General features: G+C 51.3%; 1 protein-coding gene across 1 annotated transcript; it reads left to right on the plus strand.

Moving 5' to 3' along the window:
- The first annotated feature begins 6,384 nt into the window (after window positions 1-6,384).
- Window positions 6,385-19,785, plus strand: SASH3 (SAM and SH3 domain containing 3). The gene is made up of 8 exons (XM_029929883.1): window positions 6,385-6,651; window positions 13,260-13,355; window positions 14,043-14,189; window positions 15,566-15,704; window positions 16,916-17,064; window positions 17,215-17,424; window positions 17,577-17,727; window positions 18,271-19,785. The coding sequence occupies exons 1-8, from the start codon at window positions 6,595-6,597 to the stop codon at window positions 18,459-18,461; spliced, it is 1,140 nt and encodes a 379-aa protein (XP_029785743.1). The 5' UTR covers window positions 6,385-6,594; the 3' UTR covers window positions 18,462-19,785.
- The last annotated feature ends 478 nt before the right edge of the window (window positions 19,786-20,263 follow it).

Below are 20,263 nucleotides of genomic sequence, written 5' to 3' on the forward strand. Positions count from 1 at the left end.
CCTGGCCCCAGAGGCATGTCTGCAGAGGGGGCTCTGCCACCCAGGCCCTCCCTCCTTGGGCCCCAGGTAGTTGGCACACTGAGCAACCTGCTTGGAAGACTTCACTCTGCATCAGGCAAGGAAACATTCAGAGCCTACACAACAAGGCTAACCCATGCAGGAGCACTTGAGACATCATTAGGAATTGAAGATAAATAACTCCCCCTTGGAAAAGCCCATTTTCCTAGGAGGTGGGATTCTAGGGTTCTAGTTCCAGCTGTGCCAGCTGTGTGTCCGTAGGCAAGTCACTTCACCTCTCTGGTCTTCAGTTATCTCTTCTGTAAACTACCTATGACACCTTCCACATGAGGTTACAGTGAGAGGCCCATCCGGATGTGACAGCACTCTGTGAGCCAGGAAGCCACACAGACAGGAGATGATAATGCTATTATTATTCACCCAGCATGAGTACAACTCTTGCCTTACCTTTGGAGGTAAGCAAAAAACTGAGGATCCAGATTTTAGATATAACTCTTCGAAATTAGACAGGCTTTTGACCAAGGATCTAATTTGTGTTTTTCCAGCTATGCTTCCTAGTGCCTGGAGTTCCTTACAAATGCCACAAGGACTGCCCCAAAAGGCAGAGCTCCACCAAGTCACCTGCATGGGCTTCTCACAAAACTGTGTTGGAAGTAGTTGCAGGGCCAACTTCTGGGTGACCAGTCTTGTGCTTAGAAGAGCCCTGGGCTCCACTATCACCATCTTGAAATTTTTAAAAATTTTTCAACAAGGGGCCCTGCAATGTTCACTTTGTACCCACAAATCCCATAGCCAGTGTGGACTAGGAGCGTCATGTCAAAAAAAAAAAAAAAGCCAAAACCCAAAAAAGAAACAAACACTAAGAAAAAGTGGGTTCCATCCCGTTGATCTACAGATGGGGAAATGCACCAGCAGCCCAGACGTAGGAGGGAGCTGCCCAAGGTCACGTAGCTCAGTGGGGCCAAAGCGAGGATTAAATCCCCAGCATCCTGACTCTGCTCTGTGCTGGCTCTTCTCTTGTGTTCAGTGTGTCCTTCCCTCACTCCCTACTGCCTCTAAGGAGCAAACTGAAGCCCAAGGAGACCTGTTTTCGGGTCACACAGCCATGATCACAGTGGTGATGATGGGATTGAGCTACATTTTTTTGATGATTTAAATCCTTTTTGGAATAGGAAAGAGCATGGGTGAGATCAGAGGTACATACATACATATATACATATATACGCAAAGAGTCTAAATGGTGCATTTTTAAAATTATAACTAAGCCAGTCCTGTCTCATTTACCAGCCAGCAGCCTCCAGCTCTTCACAAGCTGGGACCGCAGAAGGGGCGTAGCTGGCTGCCCTCACCCAGCTAACCCACATCAGCAGTGAGTTTTACCAACTCACTGGGCACTTCCTCAAATCGGTGGTTGGGCGCTCTTAGTGCCAAGAAATATATAGAAATATGAAAGAATCAATGGCAACCGTTTCCTCCCGGTCTATCCCTGGCCTCCAAGGCTCTCTGGGCTGGAAGTGGGAGGTGCTTCCTGACCCCGCCCAGCCAGCCCTGGCCCTCCTCCTCACTTCCTTGTTTCTTTGTGAAACAGGAACTGAGCAGGCAGCTCAAATAGGGTAGGATGGGTGGTTGAGAAAACCCCAGTGGTCCATGGCAAGGCCATGAAGCTGAGAAGCTGATTTCCCTCCCAGCGGTCCTAAGTAGTTCTAGATTTTCTTGTTTGTCATACCTTCTGTGTTCTAGAATAGCTGGGGCTGAGGGACCCTGCCATTCACAAGGTGGAGACATTCAGAATATGGGCCAAAGAGTCATGCAGCAGAGATTCAGACGGGGCCCAGATGAGATGTAGAAGCAGGTGCCAAGGCAAGAGGAGAAACTGTGAGTGGGGCCTGGAGTGAACTGACATAGCCTCTCGGCAGGCATAGAGGACTTTGGGTGAGGCGTGCACTGGACTGACCATGCTCTCTCTAGATGTGTCATCTGGATAACTGCTCTCTGCTCGCTCGCTCTCTCTCTCTCTCTCTCTCTCTCTCTCTGTCTCTCTCTCTGTCTCTCTCTCTCTTTCTCTGTCTCACACACACACACACACACACACACACACCAAGCAAGGCCCACATTATCACTGTCTTCAAAAAAGCTCATTGCCAACATCACTTGCCCAAGAGAATGCAGCCAGTAAGTGATCTACGGCAATTTGAATCCAGTTCTACCTGACCCCAGTTCTGGGAGGTGTCTCCTGCTCTTCCTCCTCCCTAGACAACTGTCCCCTAGACTGCTCAGCAACTTTTGTCCTTGTAACCTTGGGACACCGTCGTAGGCAGAGCAGCCCTGTCCCTCCCAGTCTCCCACAGAAACACCCTGCAGTGAGTAGTGTTTTTCTCTGAGCACCAAAGCCCAACAGCCTCTCCTTCATGGTAATTGCCACAGCTGCCTGCAGGTGTTCTTTGTTTTTAAACCAAGACCTGGTCATGAGTTCAGAGATTCAGAGATGAGTTTTCCTCCCATCAGCCCCTGCCATCAGGGACTCCCCAGTGCTCCTAGAGCTACAGGCTCTGCATGTCCTGTCTGTGTGCAAGAGGAATGGACGCTTCCTGCCCAGGCTCCTTGCCCTCCTCTGCCCTTCTCCTACCTGCAATTTTGCTCTTCTCAACCTCCCTGCCTAAGATTACCACCATGAAATCTGGGCTGGGCTTTCCAAGGTGGACTTCACCTTGGAAATGCCCAGGTATTTCCGAACAGCCATGTGGTATCTTCTTGAACATTTCTAGACACAGGAAGCTCTACTACTTAACCAGGGCTGAACCAGTACCATCTACATATCAAAAATGTCTTCCTCGGAAGGAACCCAAACCTTCCATTTGTCGTTTCCCATCATCCAGAATGCATCCCTTCTCTACAGGACAGCTGTTTGCAGTCAGCTTGTTTCCCCACCCCAACCCTCTAAGCCAAATACTACAGGCGTTGAACACTCCCCAGGCTGACGGGGCTCCACTATAGATCGTCCTGCACACACACTTAACCAGCCTTAGCTATCCAGCTTTTGTGCCTGGAATCAGACTTCAGATGCCCTCCATTTCTCTTCACTCCCACCACCTGCCACAGAGTATTATTTTACACTGGATGTGTGTGTGTGTGTGGCTGGGAGAGGGGAGACTAAGAATCATTTGGGAACTTTATCCAAATATAGACATCCCTCGATAACCAAACTCTTACCCTCTGAAACCAGGATTGTATGCTTTGGAGAGGGAGGGACACTTTCAGACATATCTGAGTCATAACTGCCCCAAATATCCCACCCATGATCTACTAAATTAGAATCTTTTCAGAGTGCAGGTGGGGGCTGCTCTATGTGAATGCATCCTACGGTAACCTCAATGTCTTTGGCAGCGCTACTCTCTGAGAGCCCTACTTTGTCTACTCTCGGAAGGTTGCGAGGGATTCTCACTAACTATGGAACGTCTCACCCCAAAACACACACATCCTGCAATATCGCTGCTAAATCAAGGCTTTCCTGCCCCACATTGATACTGGGCACATCCTTGCCATAATAATCACAGTTTAAACTGCTGATTTCAGGGGGTTGTGTTGAAATTAACACAGTGGGTCAAGAACAAGCACTGGGCAAATATGAGCTTGCCTCCCCACCTAGGACATAAGCTCCAACGTGCAAGGGACTTCAAAAGCTATTTATTTTGTGTCTCATTCAAGTTCTTAGCACAAGGCTCTGCATAGAGCTAGCGTGTAGGTCTTGTCTGCCACCATTATCAAGTTTGAGGTAGCCTCATTCTCTGCACTACTGATGTGGATCACTTCTTTAGCTGAGGGCTCTGTGTACCCAGAAAGTAACCTATAAAATGCTAATGTGTTGCCCAGAAGAGAAACCTATTTAATAAATGTTTAGAGCCCATTGGCCAGCTGGTGCTTGACCTCAGGGGGACTAGGGCCATGGGCAGTCTGCCAGGAGGGAAAAGTTGGAGGAATACAAGTCCAGATGAGGGAGCCCGGGATGCTCAGGTGGGGGCTGCCGATTAGAGGAGGCGCATCTTAAAAGGAGACAGAAGGGTAGCGCTGAGCACACTTCTTGCCTTCTGTCCTGGGGGCTCTGGTCGCCTCTCTGCAGTTCGATATAGGTCCCCACCCCCACCCCCCACCGCTGCCGCCTTTTCTCAGGCCTAGGCAAGGCGGCGGCCCAGCGCCTTGGTTAGTTGGCTGCCTTTAGACGCTCTGCGGTTAGTGTGTAGCTCCACTCGCGGCCTTGGCTGTGCAAACAGGAAGCAGGGCACATCCTGCGCGCCAGTTTGGTTCGGAGAGGTGCCGTAGCGGCTAGGGCCTTGGAGCTTCTGCGGGGGCTCCGGCTGTGGGAGCCCTGGTGCCCTGAGCCCCTGCAGGCCTGCGCCTACCCCTCGCCCTGCGGGGCCGCGTCCGCCACCGCTGCCAGGCTCCTTCCCAGGTAGTGGAGCCCAGAAGCGAGCTGGGGTGCGGAATCTCGCCTGGCAGGCTGAGGAGGACACAGTCAAAGAAGGATGGTTTCAGTCTGGGGGAAAAGGACCTGGTCTTCCCTGAGCCCACCCCAACAGATGAATGGTCAAAGGGTGTCGGGCAGGCTGAGGGACAACGGAGAGGAAGTCAACAAGAACATATTGGGAACAGGGGAGGGCCAACCCAGGATTTCACAAGTGCCACAGAATGCAAAATCTTAAAAAGATGCACACCTTTTTTTTTTTTTTTACTCTGGATTCCCCTTCTGGAAATCTATCCAAAGGAAACAAATTGTCGCTGTGAATATTTACCTTAAGGGTATGCAACGAAGGGTTAAAAAAAAAAAAAAAAAAGAGTTAAGCCAACCTAAGTTCATCAGCAAGGGCTTCCTGAAATAATCCTGATCCATTTATACTAGGCTGCTGGACAGCCATTACAAATGGCATAGTTGAAAATTTCCTAGCATGAGAAAAATCTCAATAACACTGTATTCAGTTTGGCAAGCATATATGAACAGAGTTGGAGAAATGTGACTTTTTTTCATTTTTAATAATTTAAAAACAGTTTTGTTTAGGTATGATTGAGCTACAATAAACTGAACATTTAAAAATGTATGATTTGTTTTGATGTATGTATACACCCAGAAACCACCACAACCAAGATAGTGAATGTATCTATAACCCCCAAAAGGGTCCTTGTGCCCTTTCTGACCTCTCCTTCCCCTCCCCACCCCCTCAAACCACAGCTCTGCTTTCTGGGCAGTGTGATTTTTTTGTAAAATACATTTATATAGAGAGAGAGGTAGTTAAATGCTCAAAAATAGAAAAAGATATTTATTCAAACAGTATGGAAGATAATTCTGGAGGATTTTAAAATTTCTTTCTGTGTATCCAGATTTGTTAAATTATATATGATGAATATGAATTGCTTCTGGAATAAGAAAATCACTGAAGTTATCAAAATATCTGCCACAGATAACCCACAAAGTGAACATTCTAAACTTAACCACACACGCATTCAAGAAATGCCTTGAATGGGACATTTGCTAATAATACGAAGTTGCTTGCGAACGCATGTCTTTTTCATGGTGATGGTTGTTGTGATGACAAATATATGAGGGGTGGGCAAGGAGTTTTGACTCCAGGTGTGACTGCTCTGGAGAGAATGGCGATAGGCATGGTGGTGGCAGTGGGGATGATAGCTGTAGGGAGATGGCTGTGACCGTGACTGCAGATAGAGGCAGTTGGCTGAGGGTTGTTGACTGTGCGGGCAGTTGCCCTAGCAAGTGGCAACGATGGCAGTGGGAATGACTGCAGCAGTGGCAGTGCTTGGGATGTTGTGACGGCTGTAAAGGGTGGTGATTATAAGGATGATTGTTGTAGGGGTAAAATTGTTGGGGCACGCACTGGGTGGCTTTTCTATAAGGGTGACAGCTGTGAGGCTGATGATTGTAAGACGATAACAAGAGTAAGAAATGAGGACTGCGGGGGTAGCATCTGAGGGCGCTGACTGTAGGGGTGCTTGCTGTAGTGATGATGGCTATAAGTGTACTGATAATGGTGGGGATGACTGGTGGGGGTGACATGGTGGGTAGGGGTGGTGATGCAAGTGACCAGGAGCATTGGCCTAACAGGCAGAGGGAAATGGTCCAACTTCTGGCTTCTGGATTCTGGTCAGTGAGATAAGAGGTGTGAGTAGGCCATATAATATCAAGTTGATTGGCCATCCACAGGGAGATAGAGCAGGACTGGTGATGATTGACATGAGATGGTGGAGTAGGGACTTTTCTCTGCTTGTTCAACCTAAGAGCCGTCTGCATCGGAATCTCTGGAGACTGAAGCTGGGACTTCCTTCCTCCCTAGGGGCCGGCAGGGGCTGCAATTGCTGTAAGAGCAGGTCACGTGGTGGGGCTTCCTGTATACTGCCGCCGCCGGGTGTCCATGGCCCGCACCCCCAAGCTGCCACTGCAGCAGTCAGAGTGGCGGCCAGAGGCTCAGTCCATGCCGTGCCCCCTGGACGTTGCTAGCGAGGCTAAGCAAGAGGCCTCGGAATCTCGACACCTAGGACTGCAGGAACGGAGTGTCACCAGATCAGAGGACCATGTTGCGCCGCAAACCCTCCAACGCCAGTGATAAGGAGCCCACTCAGAAGAGAAAGGTGAGGAACATCCCTGGGAACCTACTCCTTCCTTATGTCTTCTCTCTCAATCCATCCCTCCAGGACTCTTAGAAGTGGGAAGAGCCAAAGGCCATATGTAGGCAAGAGCCACTCTCCCAAGGGCAGTGGGGCAGGGGCCCAAAGGTTACTAGAGTAGGAGGACTACAGAAGAGACTTCCAAAATCTAGAGAATCAGGGTTACAGAATAGTCTCTTAGAAGTCTGGAGATGTAGAATTCAAGCCCACAATGATAGGATAGAGACCTAAAATTAAGGGCTAGAACCCTAGACCAGAATTCAAGAATCACAAAATACAATTCTCAAGTTGAATCCCAAGATTGTTCTTAATTCTCTCTCCCCTACGCTGATCCTGCCACTACTTCTGACCAAGTATGGCCTCTCAAGAGCTGTCTCATTCAAAGAGCCCGACTGGGCCACCCAGCTAGAAGCCATGATGCTCCTGGGGGCCCTACCCTGTGGCCATCTCCTGGACTCTGCCCCCTTGGTTCAGCTCTTTTGCAGCTCTCCAGGCTCACAGGAGAAGCGGCCAACTGGAGAGGGGGCCCAAGGTGATTTCTAGACTCAAGAAAAGGATCTCCAAAGCTGCAATAGGATGCACGGGGTGTACAGTTTCTTCCCAGGTGGGGAGAAATTATTTGTGAAGACTGAGGAATGAAGCTGGTGAGATGGGAAGGAGGAAAATTTCAGCGGAGGGATTTTAAAGACCAGGAAGAAAAGCAGCTGTTATGGGCAGCTGAAAGATTCCTCTTCCTGGAACAGAGGCCCAACTAGAAGATTCTTTGAAGACTGCCAGATCTAGGTTTTTCTAGGTTGGATGTGAGGATTTCTAGACTTATTCTTTGATTCGATTATAGGATTTTCCCAGGCAACTAGCAAGTACATCCCACACATCCAGAGGGATCCTAGGACCATCCCAAACCAGGCTTGAACCAAGTCTAAGAAGCCCAGCACTAGCCCCAGGCCATACTCTGGAGCCTCCAGGCCTTCACTCGGCCCTGCCATCTTCCCCTGGAACTCAGCCCAGAGGTGCCCTACTGGGGAGCCTCTTGTCAGGGGAGCAGCTCCCAAGCGGAGGCCCAGCCAGCTGAAAGGTTGAGCCCAGGAGCACTGGGGTGTGCCTCCTGCCCCATCTCAGGTCCTGGGGGGCTACCACTTGCAGTTGTACACCCCCCACCCCAAATGCTCCTCTAAGGTTGCAGCGGAGGTGGGCAGAGGCGGGTAGAGACTCATGAGTCTTCACCCAGGCTCTGTCACGACCATCCAAGCCCTGCTTGGTGCTCGGCCCAGCAGGCTTACCATTGGTTGCCACCCCTCGGTGAGCAGGTCCACTTCCCCTTGCTCTCTGGCTGATGGGGGTGGGAAGCAGAGACTGCTTTAGATACTGCTGGGCCCCAAACCACAGGGGAGCTGAGCTGGAGGAAAGGGCCTGAGAAAGATCTGACACTTTGACAGTGGGACCCTGTGTACCCCAGGGGCACAGAGAAGCTGGAAGTCCCCATCTTCTTCCCTGACTTCCCTTATCCAGATTCTGTGTTTGGTGGCTAGGCCTCTGGGAGACCACTTCCCCCCATCAAGCTTTTCCCAGAAGAAGCGAGGTCCATGTGGCACTCTGAGGTCCAGGTCCTCGAGGGAAGATTATCCAGACAAACCCCAGCCGACCCTTGTCTGAGCCTGGGCCAGCCTCCAGAGCCACTCTCCAAGCCCCGTCCTGTGGAAATGTCCTTAGCTTCCAGAAGGTAGGGACAGCATCTTCCCCAGGCCCAAAGGCAGCAGCCCAGCTCCAGTGCTGTGACCTTGGGCAAGTCCTTTCTTTCAGTGACTGAGGTTGACATGATGGAGAACAAAGCACAAAGGCAAGTGAGGCCTCTCTCTCCTGCCCCTGCTCCTCCCAAGGCTGCCAAAAACATGTGCTGGCCACGGGGCCCGAAACTAGGGTTGAAATCCTAGAGGTTCTAGGTGTAGGACCTTGGACAGTTCATTGACCTTCTTTGGGCCTTGGTTCCTTCATTTTGGAAAACAGGGATAGCTCTCAATCTGCTCATCTCAGGAGGTTATATAGATTGCCTGGAACAATCAATGTGAGAGTGCTCTGTCACGTGCATGCTTGTGCACACGAAAGGGTGAATGCTGTAGGCGTGGGCGAGTGTGGGGAGCATGCTGCAAAGAAGACAGCCTCAGTCTTAGCCCTGAAGTGGAGGCAACAAGACTTGAAAGCACTAAGAGCCTGCACCAAGGGAGGACTCATCAGGTGCCAGGTGCTGCACACTCCACCCATATCTTAGCTCGTTGGCTTCGCATGATAGCCTTGTGATGTAGGAGCAGATCTTATCTTTATCGCGGTGTTATGCCCAAATCTCAGAGAGGTGAAGTGACTTACCCGAGTTCACACAGACAGGAAGCTGCAGAGCAGGGATCCAAGCCAAGATTTGTCAGTCTCCAGAGTCTTAACTTCTTCTCCTTCTACTCTTGTGTCCCCCTACTGATCCCAAAAGCACTAGGAGAATCTGATGATCATAAAAGACTCAACCCACCAGTAGGAAAGCACAGTTCTACATGACACCCTCACCAGCATGTACTTTGTATTTCCAGTGCTTTCTCGTTGCCCACAGGCTAACTAACGCCCAAGTTCTTTGGCATGGCTTGCAGGACCTTCCATAGCCTTTTCTGCTCCACCTCCCACCACACCTACTATGCTTAGAATGTTTCTAACTCTCTTACTTAATCTTTTGCCAGCTCCTCCTGGAGAAATCCTGGCTCCCCTGCATGGAGCAGCTTAAATGTGCCTCCTCCTCCACGAAGCCCTCCCAAACCCTTCCTCCTCCATGCTCCCACCCACTCTCCTGAAAGCTCCCTCCAAACACCATGTAATGGCAACCACCAAATGTAATCCATTTCTGTACTGAGGGTCAACTCCATAAGCTCTGAGCATAGCAACACACGTAGGCTTCCAAAGTTGCAGACCCGAGTTCAAACTCCTGCTCTTGCTGCTGCCAGTTGTGTGACTGTGCCTAGGATACTTCCTTTCCCTGAGTATCAGATTCCTCAGCTGGGCAGTAGGGATGTAAGACGGGGCTGTGGTGAGGCTGGAGTGAGCTGTTATGCACGAAGTGCTTGGCAAGGTGCAGGGTACATGGGAGGTGCTTAAGTCCTTTCCTACTGGACTCCCATATATGCACAGATCAGTGTCTAGAGCCCAGAGCGTGTTGGGTATATGACTGGTACATTGAGGGAGCTGAGAAGGGGGTTGCAGAGGCACCTAGGGAAAACCAATCTTCCTTAGGAAGCAGGAGAAGAAGATGCCAATGGGCAACAGTGTGAGACTCTGAAGAGCTGAGCAGGGGAGGCTTCCTATAGGGAGCAGCACCTTTGAAACTGGAATTGAAAAGCCTTTCTATGTATATAGAATATCCATCCAAAGAAGTGCATAAATTATAAGTGTTCCACTCAATGAATTTCCATAAGGCTAACATTCTCTCACAGACAGCACCCAGATCAAGAAACAAAGCCCCACATTGGGCATTGAGTTTATTTAAAAAAAAAAAAACACTTCCAACATTCCAGGAGCTTCCTTCATGCCCCTGGTGGTCACAACATGCTCTCTTTTCCTAGGGGTCATCATTACCCTGACTTCCAACAGCATAGCTTAGTGTTGCTAGATTTTAAAATTTCTATACGAGGAACCATATAATGTACTCTGGTGGCTGGCCCCTTCTGTTCACCAGTGTATCTGAGAAGTTCATCCATATTGTTGCAGAGAGCTGTACTAAGCTCATTGCTATGTACTATTCCCTTCCATGACTCTGCTAAAATTCTTGTGTTCGTTCTACAGTTGATGGTCATGTGGGTTGTTTCCAGTTCCATTGGATTATTAAGGAGAGGAGAAACTATGGTTGACAGGAAAGGGTGGAGTGTTCCAGGTGGGGCATGCCTTGGGTGAAAGTCTGGAGAGGGGCAGAGGAAAGGCTAAGAACATATGGACATTTGCTGAGGAATTGCTGTCAGTGCCTTCTAGCCTCACAGCGACCAACAAGGTAGGTGCTCTTGTCTTCATTTTACCCACGAGGAAACAGAAACACAGAGAAGTTGAGGAACTCTCTGCTTTGCACAGCTGGTCAATGGCAGAATCAAGATGTGACCACCTGCAAGCTGACAGACTGAGGATTGGGGAGGTTAAATAACTCACTGAAGGTCACACACCTCGGAGTTGAACTCATGAACATCTGATGTCAGAAAAGTAGCTCTTTCCAAGATGCCCACATATTCCTCTTGGACATGGAAAGGGGGCCAACAGTGTATGGTACTACCTCCTGACCTGGGCAGGACGTCCCCCAGGAAGGCCTCACCCCAAATGAAAGCCAGATGGAAAATCCAAAGGGGTTCAAGGATTTGAATCCATACATGGATGGGGGATCATTTTAGAGTCACCAAAAGGCTTTCAAGTATATGGGGTTGTCCCTCAGGTTGGAAGTAGGCTGGGCAAAAGGCGACTCTGGCTGACCCCCATCCCTAGTTACCTGAAGAACATGTCGAGTTCTTCCATATCTCTGGGCTGAGGAGTGGCCAAGAGGCCCAAGTCTTAGCACCACCCCCGCGGCCATTTTGGATGGTTTCTTCCCACTTTGAGCCAAAGCTGGGACACACAGGCCCTGACATAAGATCTTGGGGGCCAAAGGCCCTCCTCCCAGCCCCCAGCCTGCAGATTAATGACAGGAAAAGGAAAGAACTGTGGTCTGGTGGTGAGTTTACTCTCTGCAACAAACCCTACTTCCAGCCTTGTGCCTGCCCTCCTGTGTGCTTTCCAGGCTTGCCAGTCCCTGGGGCTTCTAGGGCAACTCTCAGCCTTCTGGTCTGCAGACAAGCTGAAAGGCAGCAAAGGGAAGGTCATAATGGTCCCATCAGCCTATAAATAGCACCCCAGCCTGCCCTCTTTGGGTCCAGGCCAGCCTGGTACCCACCCTCTCTCTGTTCCCTCTTTTCCAGGCAATAAGAGGAGGAAGTTACCCAGGCAGCTGCATCCTAGCCATTCAAGAGGAGGAAATAAACAAAAGGTGGAAGAGAGAAGGGGAAAGAAAGGGGGAAAAAGAGGAAAGAATAGTGGGTGGGGAAAATAAATGAAGGAGGATGGAGGAGACACGTGGGAACCATGGTGGTAACCCCGTGGTCATGCTTTCCCCTTCCCATGCCCACTCGCCCCTCCCCTTTTCTGTCTCCCCAGTGTAGCACAGAAGAGGCTTTCTGACTGAGGCTGTAGGTGCTTCATCCAGGCGGCCCTTATGGTGGTAGTGTCTGCTTGGCCTGACTGCTGACTTTGTATCTGGTCAACTAGTTGGCTACAACCTCTAGGAAGGTGTGACCCCTGATCCTGATTGACTACTTGCCTTTGGTCAAGACCCACCAAGAGAACTAAAGTCCCCAAGAGTCCTCAATGTAGTCCCCAGCAGTAGGGGCCAATTGTTTGTGTGTTGGGAAGCAGGTGATATTGCCCCTACCCTGGGGAGATTGTCACTGGACCCCCCTTTCATAGGAAAGAGGATGTGAAACTTTCAGCTTTGTGTGGGTTTGGGGCTTCAGTTCCTCAAGCCCTTATCTCTGGTGTCTGCAGTGTATCCCGCTCTATCTGTCTGGCCATCTGTGAACCCTGGTTCCTGTGTGTATCTCTGGTCTTGACTGTTGATCTTGATTGAGGCTCAGCCTTCACTTCTTGTGTGTAAAGCTTGACTCTACCTGCCTGGCCTTGGTTTCTGGCTGCTATCTTGCCCTGTGCATGCATATACAGTTAAGAACGTTCGTTTCCTGAAAACAATCCGATCAGTGCAAACCATCGGCTGGATTTAAAAGTTCAAACACTGGCAAACGTCAACAGTAGCCAGCTCATCATATTACTGGGTTAGTGTGCCAACATGAGGAAAGAAAACAGCAGCTTGTTTTTACTAAATTAACCCCAATGGTTTATGTCCCAAATCTGTTGGCACCTTCTACTGACGGTTTCCAGAAAGTGTAATGCCAGGTCTAACTGACTCTTGGGTGGGAAGAGGGTTACTGCCTTGCTCTTCCAAAGGCACAAATTTATCAAGCTGGAGACCTCAACGTATGTGCCACTATTATTGTGAGAGGAACACCATGCTTGAGTCAGATCCCGGGCAAAGAGGCTGCTGTTGTGTTGGGGAAGGTTTGCTCTGTTATGTAAAGGTGATGCTACTGTCATGCTGAGGTATGTCTCTAATAGGAGATATGCTTTTGTCCAAACTCATTTAGTATTTCACTGCAGAATTCTGGGCACCGAACTTCAGGTACTAGTGGAAATGTGAGCTTTGTTTGAGGCCTGGCTGAGGTCATAGGCTCCTGAGGTCCCGAGCTTGCCCTGGGGCCAGCATTCGAGGCTACTCTTGGCTGAAGAGCAGCATGGCAGCCAGGTAGCTCCAAGTATATCGGGACACTGCACCTCATTAGCCCTGGGTCATCAGGGCACACGTGGGCACTGCCTAACCCTGGGCTCTGTGCATGTGTCAGGAACAGTGGACAGCTCCTCGCTCCTTACTTTGCCAGCCATTATCCAGCCACTGATGGGGACTCCTCTGCTTCTTCCAGCTCTCACTCCAGCGCTCCAGCAGCTTCAAGGATTTTGCCAAATCCAAACCCAGCTCCCCTGTGGTGAGCGAGAAGGAATTTAATCTGGATGATAATGTGAGTTGCCTAGGCTCCTCTGGGGATCTGGCTGTAGGTGGGTGGGGGGATGGCAGGGTGGGGGAAGATATTTTTGGATTTTTGAGGAATCCCTGCTTAAATACCGAAGGCCCGCCATCCCACCCACCGAAATTCTGGGCCCCAATAACTCACCCGCGTTCTTTTCAATCACAAATTACAGTGGACCCTAGAACAATACGGGTTTGAATGGTTTGAATGGCACTGGTCCACTTACATGTGGATTTTTTTCAATAAACCCAGGACAGTACTGTGAATGTATTTTCTCTTCCTTGTAATTTTCTTTTCTCTAGCTTACTTTATTGTAAGAATATAGTATGTAGTACACATACATACAAAATATGAGTTAATTGACTGATTATGATATGGGTAAGCCTTGTGGTCAACAGTGGACTATTAGTAAAGTTTTGGGAGAGTCAGATGTTATACATGGATTTTCACCTGCATGGGCCGGGGTGGGGGGAATTTGACCCACATTGCTTAGGGGTCAACTGTAATTATCAAATTAATTACAAATTAATAGGGTTGAGTATAGGAGTAGGAGGGAAGGGGATGGGGCCTCTCATTTTTACTCCCCATCCTCTGCCAGAACCTGAAGGCCTCCTTCTGCCCTCAGATCCTGGACCCAGGATCACCAGGGTCCCTGGACTGTCTCCTTTGTTGTCACAGATTCCAGAAGATGACTCAGGTGTCCCAATCCCAGAAGATGCTGGGAAGAGCGGTAAAAAGCTGGGGAAGAAGTGGAGGGCCGTGATTTCCCGAACCATGAACAGGAAGATGGGCAAGATGATGGTGAAGGCCCTGTCAGAAGAGATGGTGAGGCCTGTGGTCCAGGGGAAGGGTGAGGGACAGGGAGGACGGGCACTGCTCTGGTAGAGTGTGAGCATGACCACCTTGACAGCCCCTGCTCAGGTACCATGCCTGAAGGCCTGATTCAATTCCAGAAGGAAGGTCATATGGAGGAGAGCTCACTCGGCCATGGACATGGCAGCAGGCATGGTTCTGAGGAAGCAGGGGTAGGGTCTCAGGATGGGTGGTGGAAGTCCGGGTAACAGAAATGTCCTGTAAAGGCAGGCCTGAGGGCGGGAGGGCTGCTAACGAGGGGATGAGACTGCCTGAAGCAAATTTATCCACCTCAACATCTCGCTTAGAACCAGCCTCTGGGATTGGAAAGACTTCATTCAAAGAGGGGCCCTTATGAGGGAAAATGGAGAAGGCTGGCTCTGGCCCAAGGATAAAAGGTAGGACAGGCAGCTGTCGGGCCAACACATGCAGGTAGCTGAGGTCACACGGTGAGCGTGCTGGGCTCCTAGCTCTTACAGAAGGTGCCCCGGCTGTGGTACACTCTATTCCGCTCTCAGTGGCTCAGACTGGCTCAGGCCAGCAACTGGTCAAATTTTCAGGAATTTTGTGAGCCAACATAAAACCCAAACAGTGCTGAAAATTAAATTATATGAACTTAGAATTAAATAAGTGATATTACAAATAAGGAGATGACCGTCAGTCTTCAGAACTCATACTTTCCCCACACTTCTACTCTCTCTCACTGTCCTCTAAGCTCTCGAAGGTATTTGCACCGAGTCTCTGTGTGGTGGCATTAGTCTATCTGGTGTGCTGCTGGATCAGTGACTTCGCAGTGGTGGCTTGATGTTGGCTGCAGCGGGGAGGATTCACAACACAGGAATTGGCAACTGCTACAAATCAGGGCTTTTCTCCCTAGAGAGCCGGTTGTGAGAGGGCCACCACAGCACCCAGGTGTGGTGAGGTGGAGGAGCCGGAGTCAAGCCCACTTGGTTGTGGGTTCCTGTGTGACCTTGGGAACGCTCCTCCCTTACGTCTCCTCTGTAAACTTGGGAGAGTCACGGTGCTACCTTCTGGTGTCACCGTGAGGATGAGATGAAATGGCAGGCAGCGCTGGCACATAGGAGCCCAGTGGTCTGCTTGAGTCCGCCACAGCACATTCACGCAGCACCCCAGTTGAGCCTCATCCACGAGGTAGGCAGGGCAAGACCATCATTCTCACTTTACAGAAGGAGAAACTTGGACTCAGAGAGTGCCGGGCAGCCTATAGCAACAGAGTCCACACTTGAGCCAGGCCCCACTTCTCCACGGTGCCCAGGCCCATTTCCTCTGCACCCAGAGCATCCCCGTGCCAAGGCCTCTCAGGGTTCCCTGCCTCTCCTCCCCTGCAGGGAGATACGCTGGAGGAGGGCTCAGCCTCCCCCACTTCACCAGACTGCAGCCTGGACAGCCCCAGCTCTGAGAAGATGGCGCTGGCCTTTTCTGAGCAGGAGCACGAGCTCCCGGCACTTAGCCGCCAGACATCCACAGGTGAGTAGGGGACAGACGGGAACATTTGCTGAGTCTGGAGAAAAGGACTGGGTTAGGGCCATGCAGGTGGGTGTCAGGACAGGAGGCGAGAGAAAGGTACCTTCACAGTTTACCTGCTGGGGACTTTCTGAGCCCTCTTCACGTTAAATATTCACAACCTCATGATGCCCGTACTCTCATCCCCACTTTATTGATGTGAAAACTGAGGCTCAGCAAGGTTTTCACTTGCCCAAGGTGACCCAGTCTTGGACTTAGGTCTGCCTAGAGGAGCTACCACTTGCTGTCCCCAGGCCCTAGAGGGGCCCAGGGTCAGAGGAAGAGTCCCATTGCCCTTTGGGACAAGCCCACTCCCGCCCTTCCAAGAGGAGCTAGTGGCTACAACGCCTGAGCTGGGGGTGGGGGTAGAAGGTCTCCAGCTGGGAAGACAGCCTGTTGGACTGCAGCCCTTGGTTTGCTGGGCTCAGGGCACCACTTGGCATCCTCTAGATATCTATGGGGTTGGACAGCCCTTCCTGGAGGAGGGGCTGCAGACTCTGGGCTGCACAACCACAGAACCACTGTCCTTCTCACTCCTCAGGCTAGTTCTAAGTTCCATGCTCTTTCTTTGTGTCCATAGGCACCTCCCTGCCCCCACCAAGAGCCACTTATAATGCCCTTCATTTCTCCCCTCCCAGAGAGAAAGAGCCCGTCTGAGTTTCCATGTTATAACTAGACACTGACTCTTATTAAGTAGAGAAAGTAAAATATTAGTTTAGGGTGTGGTTTCTCAGGGGCAAGGTGGCCTCCAGAAGCACTGGAGTAGGGGTCAAGAGACTCAGAATCTAATGGACCCAGTGCTACCAATTATATGTTGAGAGGCCTTGGGCTGTAGTTGCCCTGTCTGGCCTCAGTTTTCCTCTTCTTTTCATCGTGGTGTTGGTCCAGCTGGTCTCTAGAGGTCCTTCCAGATTGTTCATTCTTTAGTCCGTGAGCCATTTCTCCTTCTGTGGTCAACCATTTTCATGTCTGAGGCCCCAAAAGTAAAGCTGTGCTCCTGCAGCGTGGTTGAAGGGGTGGGTCAGAATCCCTTCTGCAGTGTGAGTCTTGCCAGAGCTCAGCATTCTTCCCCCGCATGGATCTTAGGGATTTCTTGCCCCAGGAAGGTACCTCCTGGGTACTGCCCCAGCTGCCTTAGGACAAAGGTGACCCTCCCCCCTGCCCATCTCCTGCAGGCAGTGAGCTCTGCAGCCCCAGCCCAGGCTCTGGCAGCTTCGGAGAAGAACCACCTGCCTCCCAGTACACGGGGCCCTTCTGTGGCAGGGCACGAGTCCACACCGACTTCACTCCCAGCCCTTATGACCATGACTCGCTGAAACTGCAGGTAAGGTTGGCATGTAGGCCTCTCCTGAGCCTGGCAGGCAGTGCTCATAAAGGAGGCTGCATTGAGCCAGGGTACAACAGTGTCCATGGAGGCCAAGGGAATATGCCTCCCTTCTCCCCTGCTCCACTGTGCTCTCCTGTCCTCTCACAGAAAGGAGATGTGATCCAGATCATTGAAAAGCCACCTGTGGGCACATGGCTGGGCCTGCTCAATGGCAAGCTGGGATCTTTCAAGTTCATCTATGTGGACGTGCTGCCTGAGGAGGCTGCGGGGCCTGCCCGCCCCAGCCGCCGACAAAGCAAGGGCAAGAGGCCCAAGCCCAAGACTCTGCATGAGCTGCTGGAGCGCATAGGCCTGGAGGTTTGAGCTGGGACCTGCACTGGCATCTAAGATCAAGGGGGGCACACAGGCCCGGGAATGGAGGCTAGGGCATGGTCAGCTATGTGGGAAGGGGCATCCCAAGTGGGGGTGGCTTATAAGTGGCCGCACTGGTGGTCTGCCTCTGCTCACAGGAGCACACGTCCACCCTGCTGCTCAATGGCTACCAGACACTGGAGGACTTCAAAGAGCTGCGGGAAACACACCTCAATGAGCTGAACATCATGGACCCACAGCACCGGGCCAAGCTGCTCACGGCGGCCGAGCTGCTGCTGGACTATGACAGTGAGTGGGTTTAGGAGCTGGGTTCAGGGGTGCCTGCAGGTATTCTGGGGAGGGGAGGCCTGCCCTGGCCCTACCCCCTGAGCACACTCAGCCCCAGCACCCCTCTGCAATGGGAAGTTACTTTCCACACTCCAATTCCAGTCTCAGGCAAAGTTTGGAGAGGAATCTTAGGAATGATCGGGTCCAACTCCCTTTGGGATCAAAAGGGAGACGTAAGGCCAGAGAAGGTAAGACATGTATTCAAGGCCTCACAGCTGGGTAATAACAGAACCAGGAGCCAAGCACAGCTTTACCAGCTTCTAGCTGGGTGCTGAAGAAGAGCTCCTAGGCTGGGTTGCTGCCTTGGAAACCACTCCCATGTGGTTCTAAGCCAGAAAGGGTGAGCAGAGCAAGGATGGTGGTGGGTGCCCAGAGGGAGAGACTTCTTATGGTAGACTTCCCAGAGTCTCTACCCCCACACAGGGGTCCCTGGGGCTTTGGAACCCCTGCCCAACTAAGGCAAAAGCGCCCCCAACTTTCCATCTCTTTCCTTTGCCCTGGCAGCCGGCAGCGAGGAGGCAGAAGAGGGCACTGAGAGCAGCCTGGAGCCAGTGGCAAACACAGTGTCTGAACCCAAGGTGGACATTCCTCGAGACTCCGGCTGCTTTGAGGGCTCAGAGAGCGGGCGCGATGAGGCCGAGCTAGCAGGCGCTGAGGAGCAGCTGCAAGGCCTCTCCCTGGCTGGGGCGCCTTGAGGCAGAGGCAGTGGCACAGGATGAGGCTGGGCCCCAGCGGCCAAGACTGGGATGGGCCGGGCCTCCCACGGAGGCCTGGACCCTGGAGGACTGGGGCTGAGCCCGGCTCTGCTCCCCCAGCAGTGTCTAGGGCTGCGGAGGCCGGCCAGGGCCCTCCCTGTAGGCTTGGCTGGAGTGGATGCGGAGCCAGCCAAGGGCATGTCCCACCCTCCACCAGCTACTGACAGCACAGAACTTCCAGATACCACCTGCGACCGGCCACAGCAAGTGGGACACTGCGGGGCCATCCTACCCATGTTTCTCACCACCGAGGCCCCCAAACCCTCCTCACCCCCACACCACTTTCCCCTGTCACACTGCTCCTGAAAAGTGGGCCAAGTCAGTGTTTCGGGTAGGTTTCAAAGACCTAGGGAGGCTGGCCATTTGAAAGGACCCTAAGTGATCATGGGTCCATACACATTTCCCCAAACAGGGCTTGAAGAAAGCCACATATACCTTTCCCACATTCCTTCTCCTTAACTTTTTTAGAGGTTTGGCCACTAAAGAGCTATCTGACTTAAACCGAGTGCTTTCCCCCATCAAGCTCCAGGACTAGTGGGGATTACAGTGGATATTGATTGACGAGGGCCTTGCCAGCTCTGACATTCTGTTGCATTAAATGTCTGCTCTCCTGTCACCAGTGGCCAAGGACACCAGCGGAGTTTACTTAGGGAGCTGAAGGGGCCTTGAGCTCCCAAATGAAATGGCTCCTCCTGCTCATTCGTTCCATACCTCCCCACATAACTCAAGCCAAGATGCAACTTCCCCAGCTTAAAACAACATGACCCTCCCTTTCTACTCCTGGCACTGTCCACCACTTCCCCTGAAGGCCAATGGCAGATAGTCAGATCCTACTTTCAAGGACAGAACTGCCCCTCTGAAGCTAGATGCAAGTCTGGACTCAGATTCGGCCCCCTGTAGGGGTTCTTAGAAACAGCGAAAGCATGAAGCTTGACACTGGGGAGTTCACTACCTACGATTTTGCTTTACAAGAGGTTTTGATATACCCTGAGTTCTAGAAGGGGAAGAAGCTTATCTGTCGGTGGGAGGCTTCCATTGATGTCAATATCAAGTCTGTGCCCTGAATTCCCAGAGTAACCCTTCCCCAGGATACAACTGGCCTAGGGACAGGGCCCACAACGTCTAGGACTGCCTGCTTCATGAACACACTTCTCAACCTACTATGAAGAATTTTGGTAAAAGCTACCTTGGGGGAAAGGTTTGGGTGTAAATATGAGGGGATGGAGGGGGAGAAGTTGGCAGCAATAAACATAGGTAGAACTAATTACAGTCTCCAGTTATCTTTCCTATGGAGAAAGGGCTGGGGGAAGGTCAGACCAGTGTTCTTCGAAGCTGCACTCAGCAAAATGACCTCCAATGACTTTTCAGGGTCATCTGTTCCTTCCCTGAAGATGATCACTACCCTTGATCCTGCTGACCTAAAACTCCAGTTTGAAATACTAAGTGGCTCTGCCCTCTCGGCTAACTGGCAATCCTCAAAGTACAAGATCCCAGAGCCACAGGCCTTGCTGGGGTCTGACAGAGCAGGTAGCTATTTCCCTTTTTTCCTAGATCAGTTATTTAACAAGAGCCTTGAAGACCTCCACCAGTGAGGAAGAGCCCATGCTAGGGGCAATCCAGGATCCAAAAGGGAGAAATTTGGATTCCACAGGGCCTTCCCTGTGAGGCCACCTCTACTTGGGCCCCACCCTGCCCCCACGGAAGCTACAGCCTCTCCTGGGAGGTGGGACAGAGACAAAGAC

This window comes from Suricata suricatta, chromosome X (genome assembly GCF_006229205.1).
Source record: "Suricata suricatta isolate VVHF042 chromosome X, meerkat_22Aug2017_6uvM2_HiC, whole genome shotgun sequence".
Classification (NCBI taxonomy): domain Eukaryota; kingdom Metazoa; phylum Chordata; class Mammalia; order Carnivora; family Herpestidae; genus Suricata; species Suricata suricatta.

Bases quoted from the DNA above. Each gene is read 5' to 3' on its own strand.
- SASH3 (XM_029929883.1), top strand. From the start codon at position 6,595: ATGTTGCGCCGCAAACCCTCCAACGCCAGTGATAAGGAGCCCACTCAG. The intron at 15,705-16,915 runs GTGAGTAGGGGA...CATCTCCTGCAG, and splicing joins TAGCCGCCAGACATCCACAG to GCAGTGAGCTCTGCAGCCCC. The intron at 17,728-18,270 runs GTGAGTGGGTTT...TTGCCCTGGCAG, and splicing joins GCTGCTGCTGGACTATGACA to CCGGCAGCGAGGAGGCAGAA.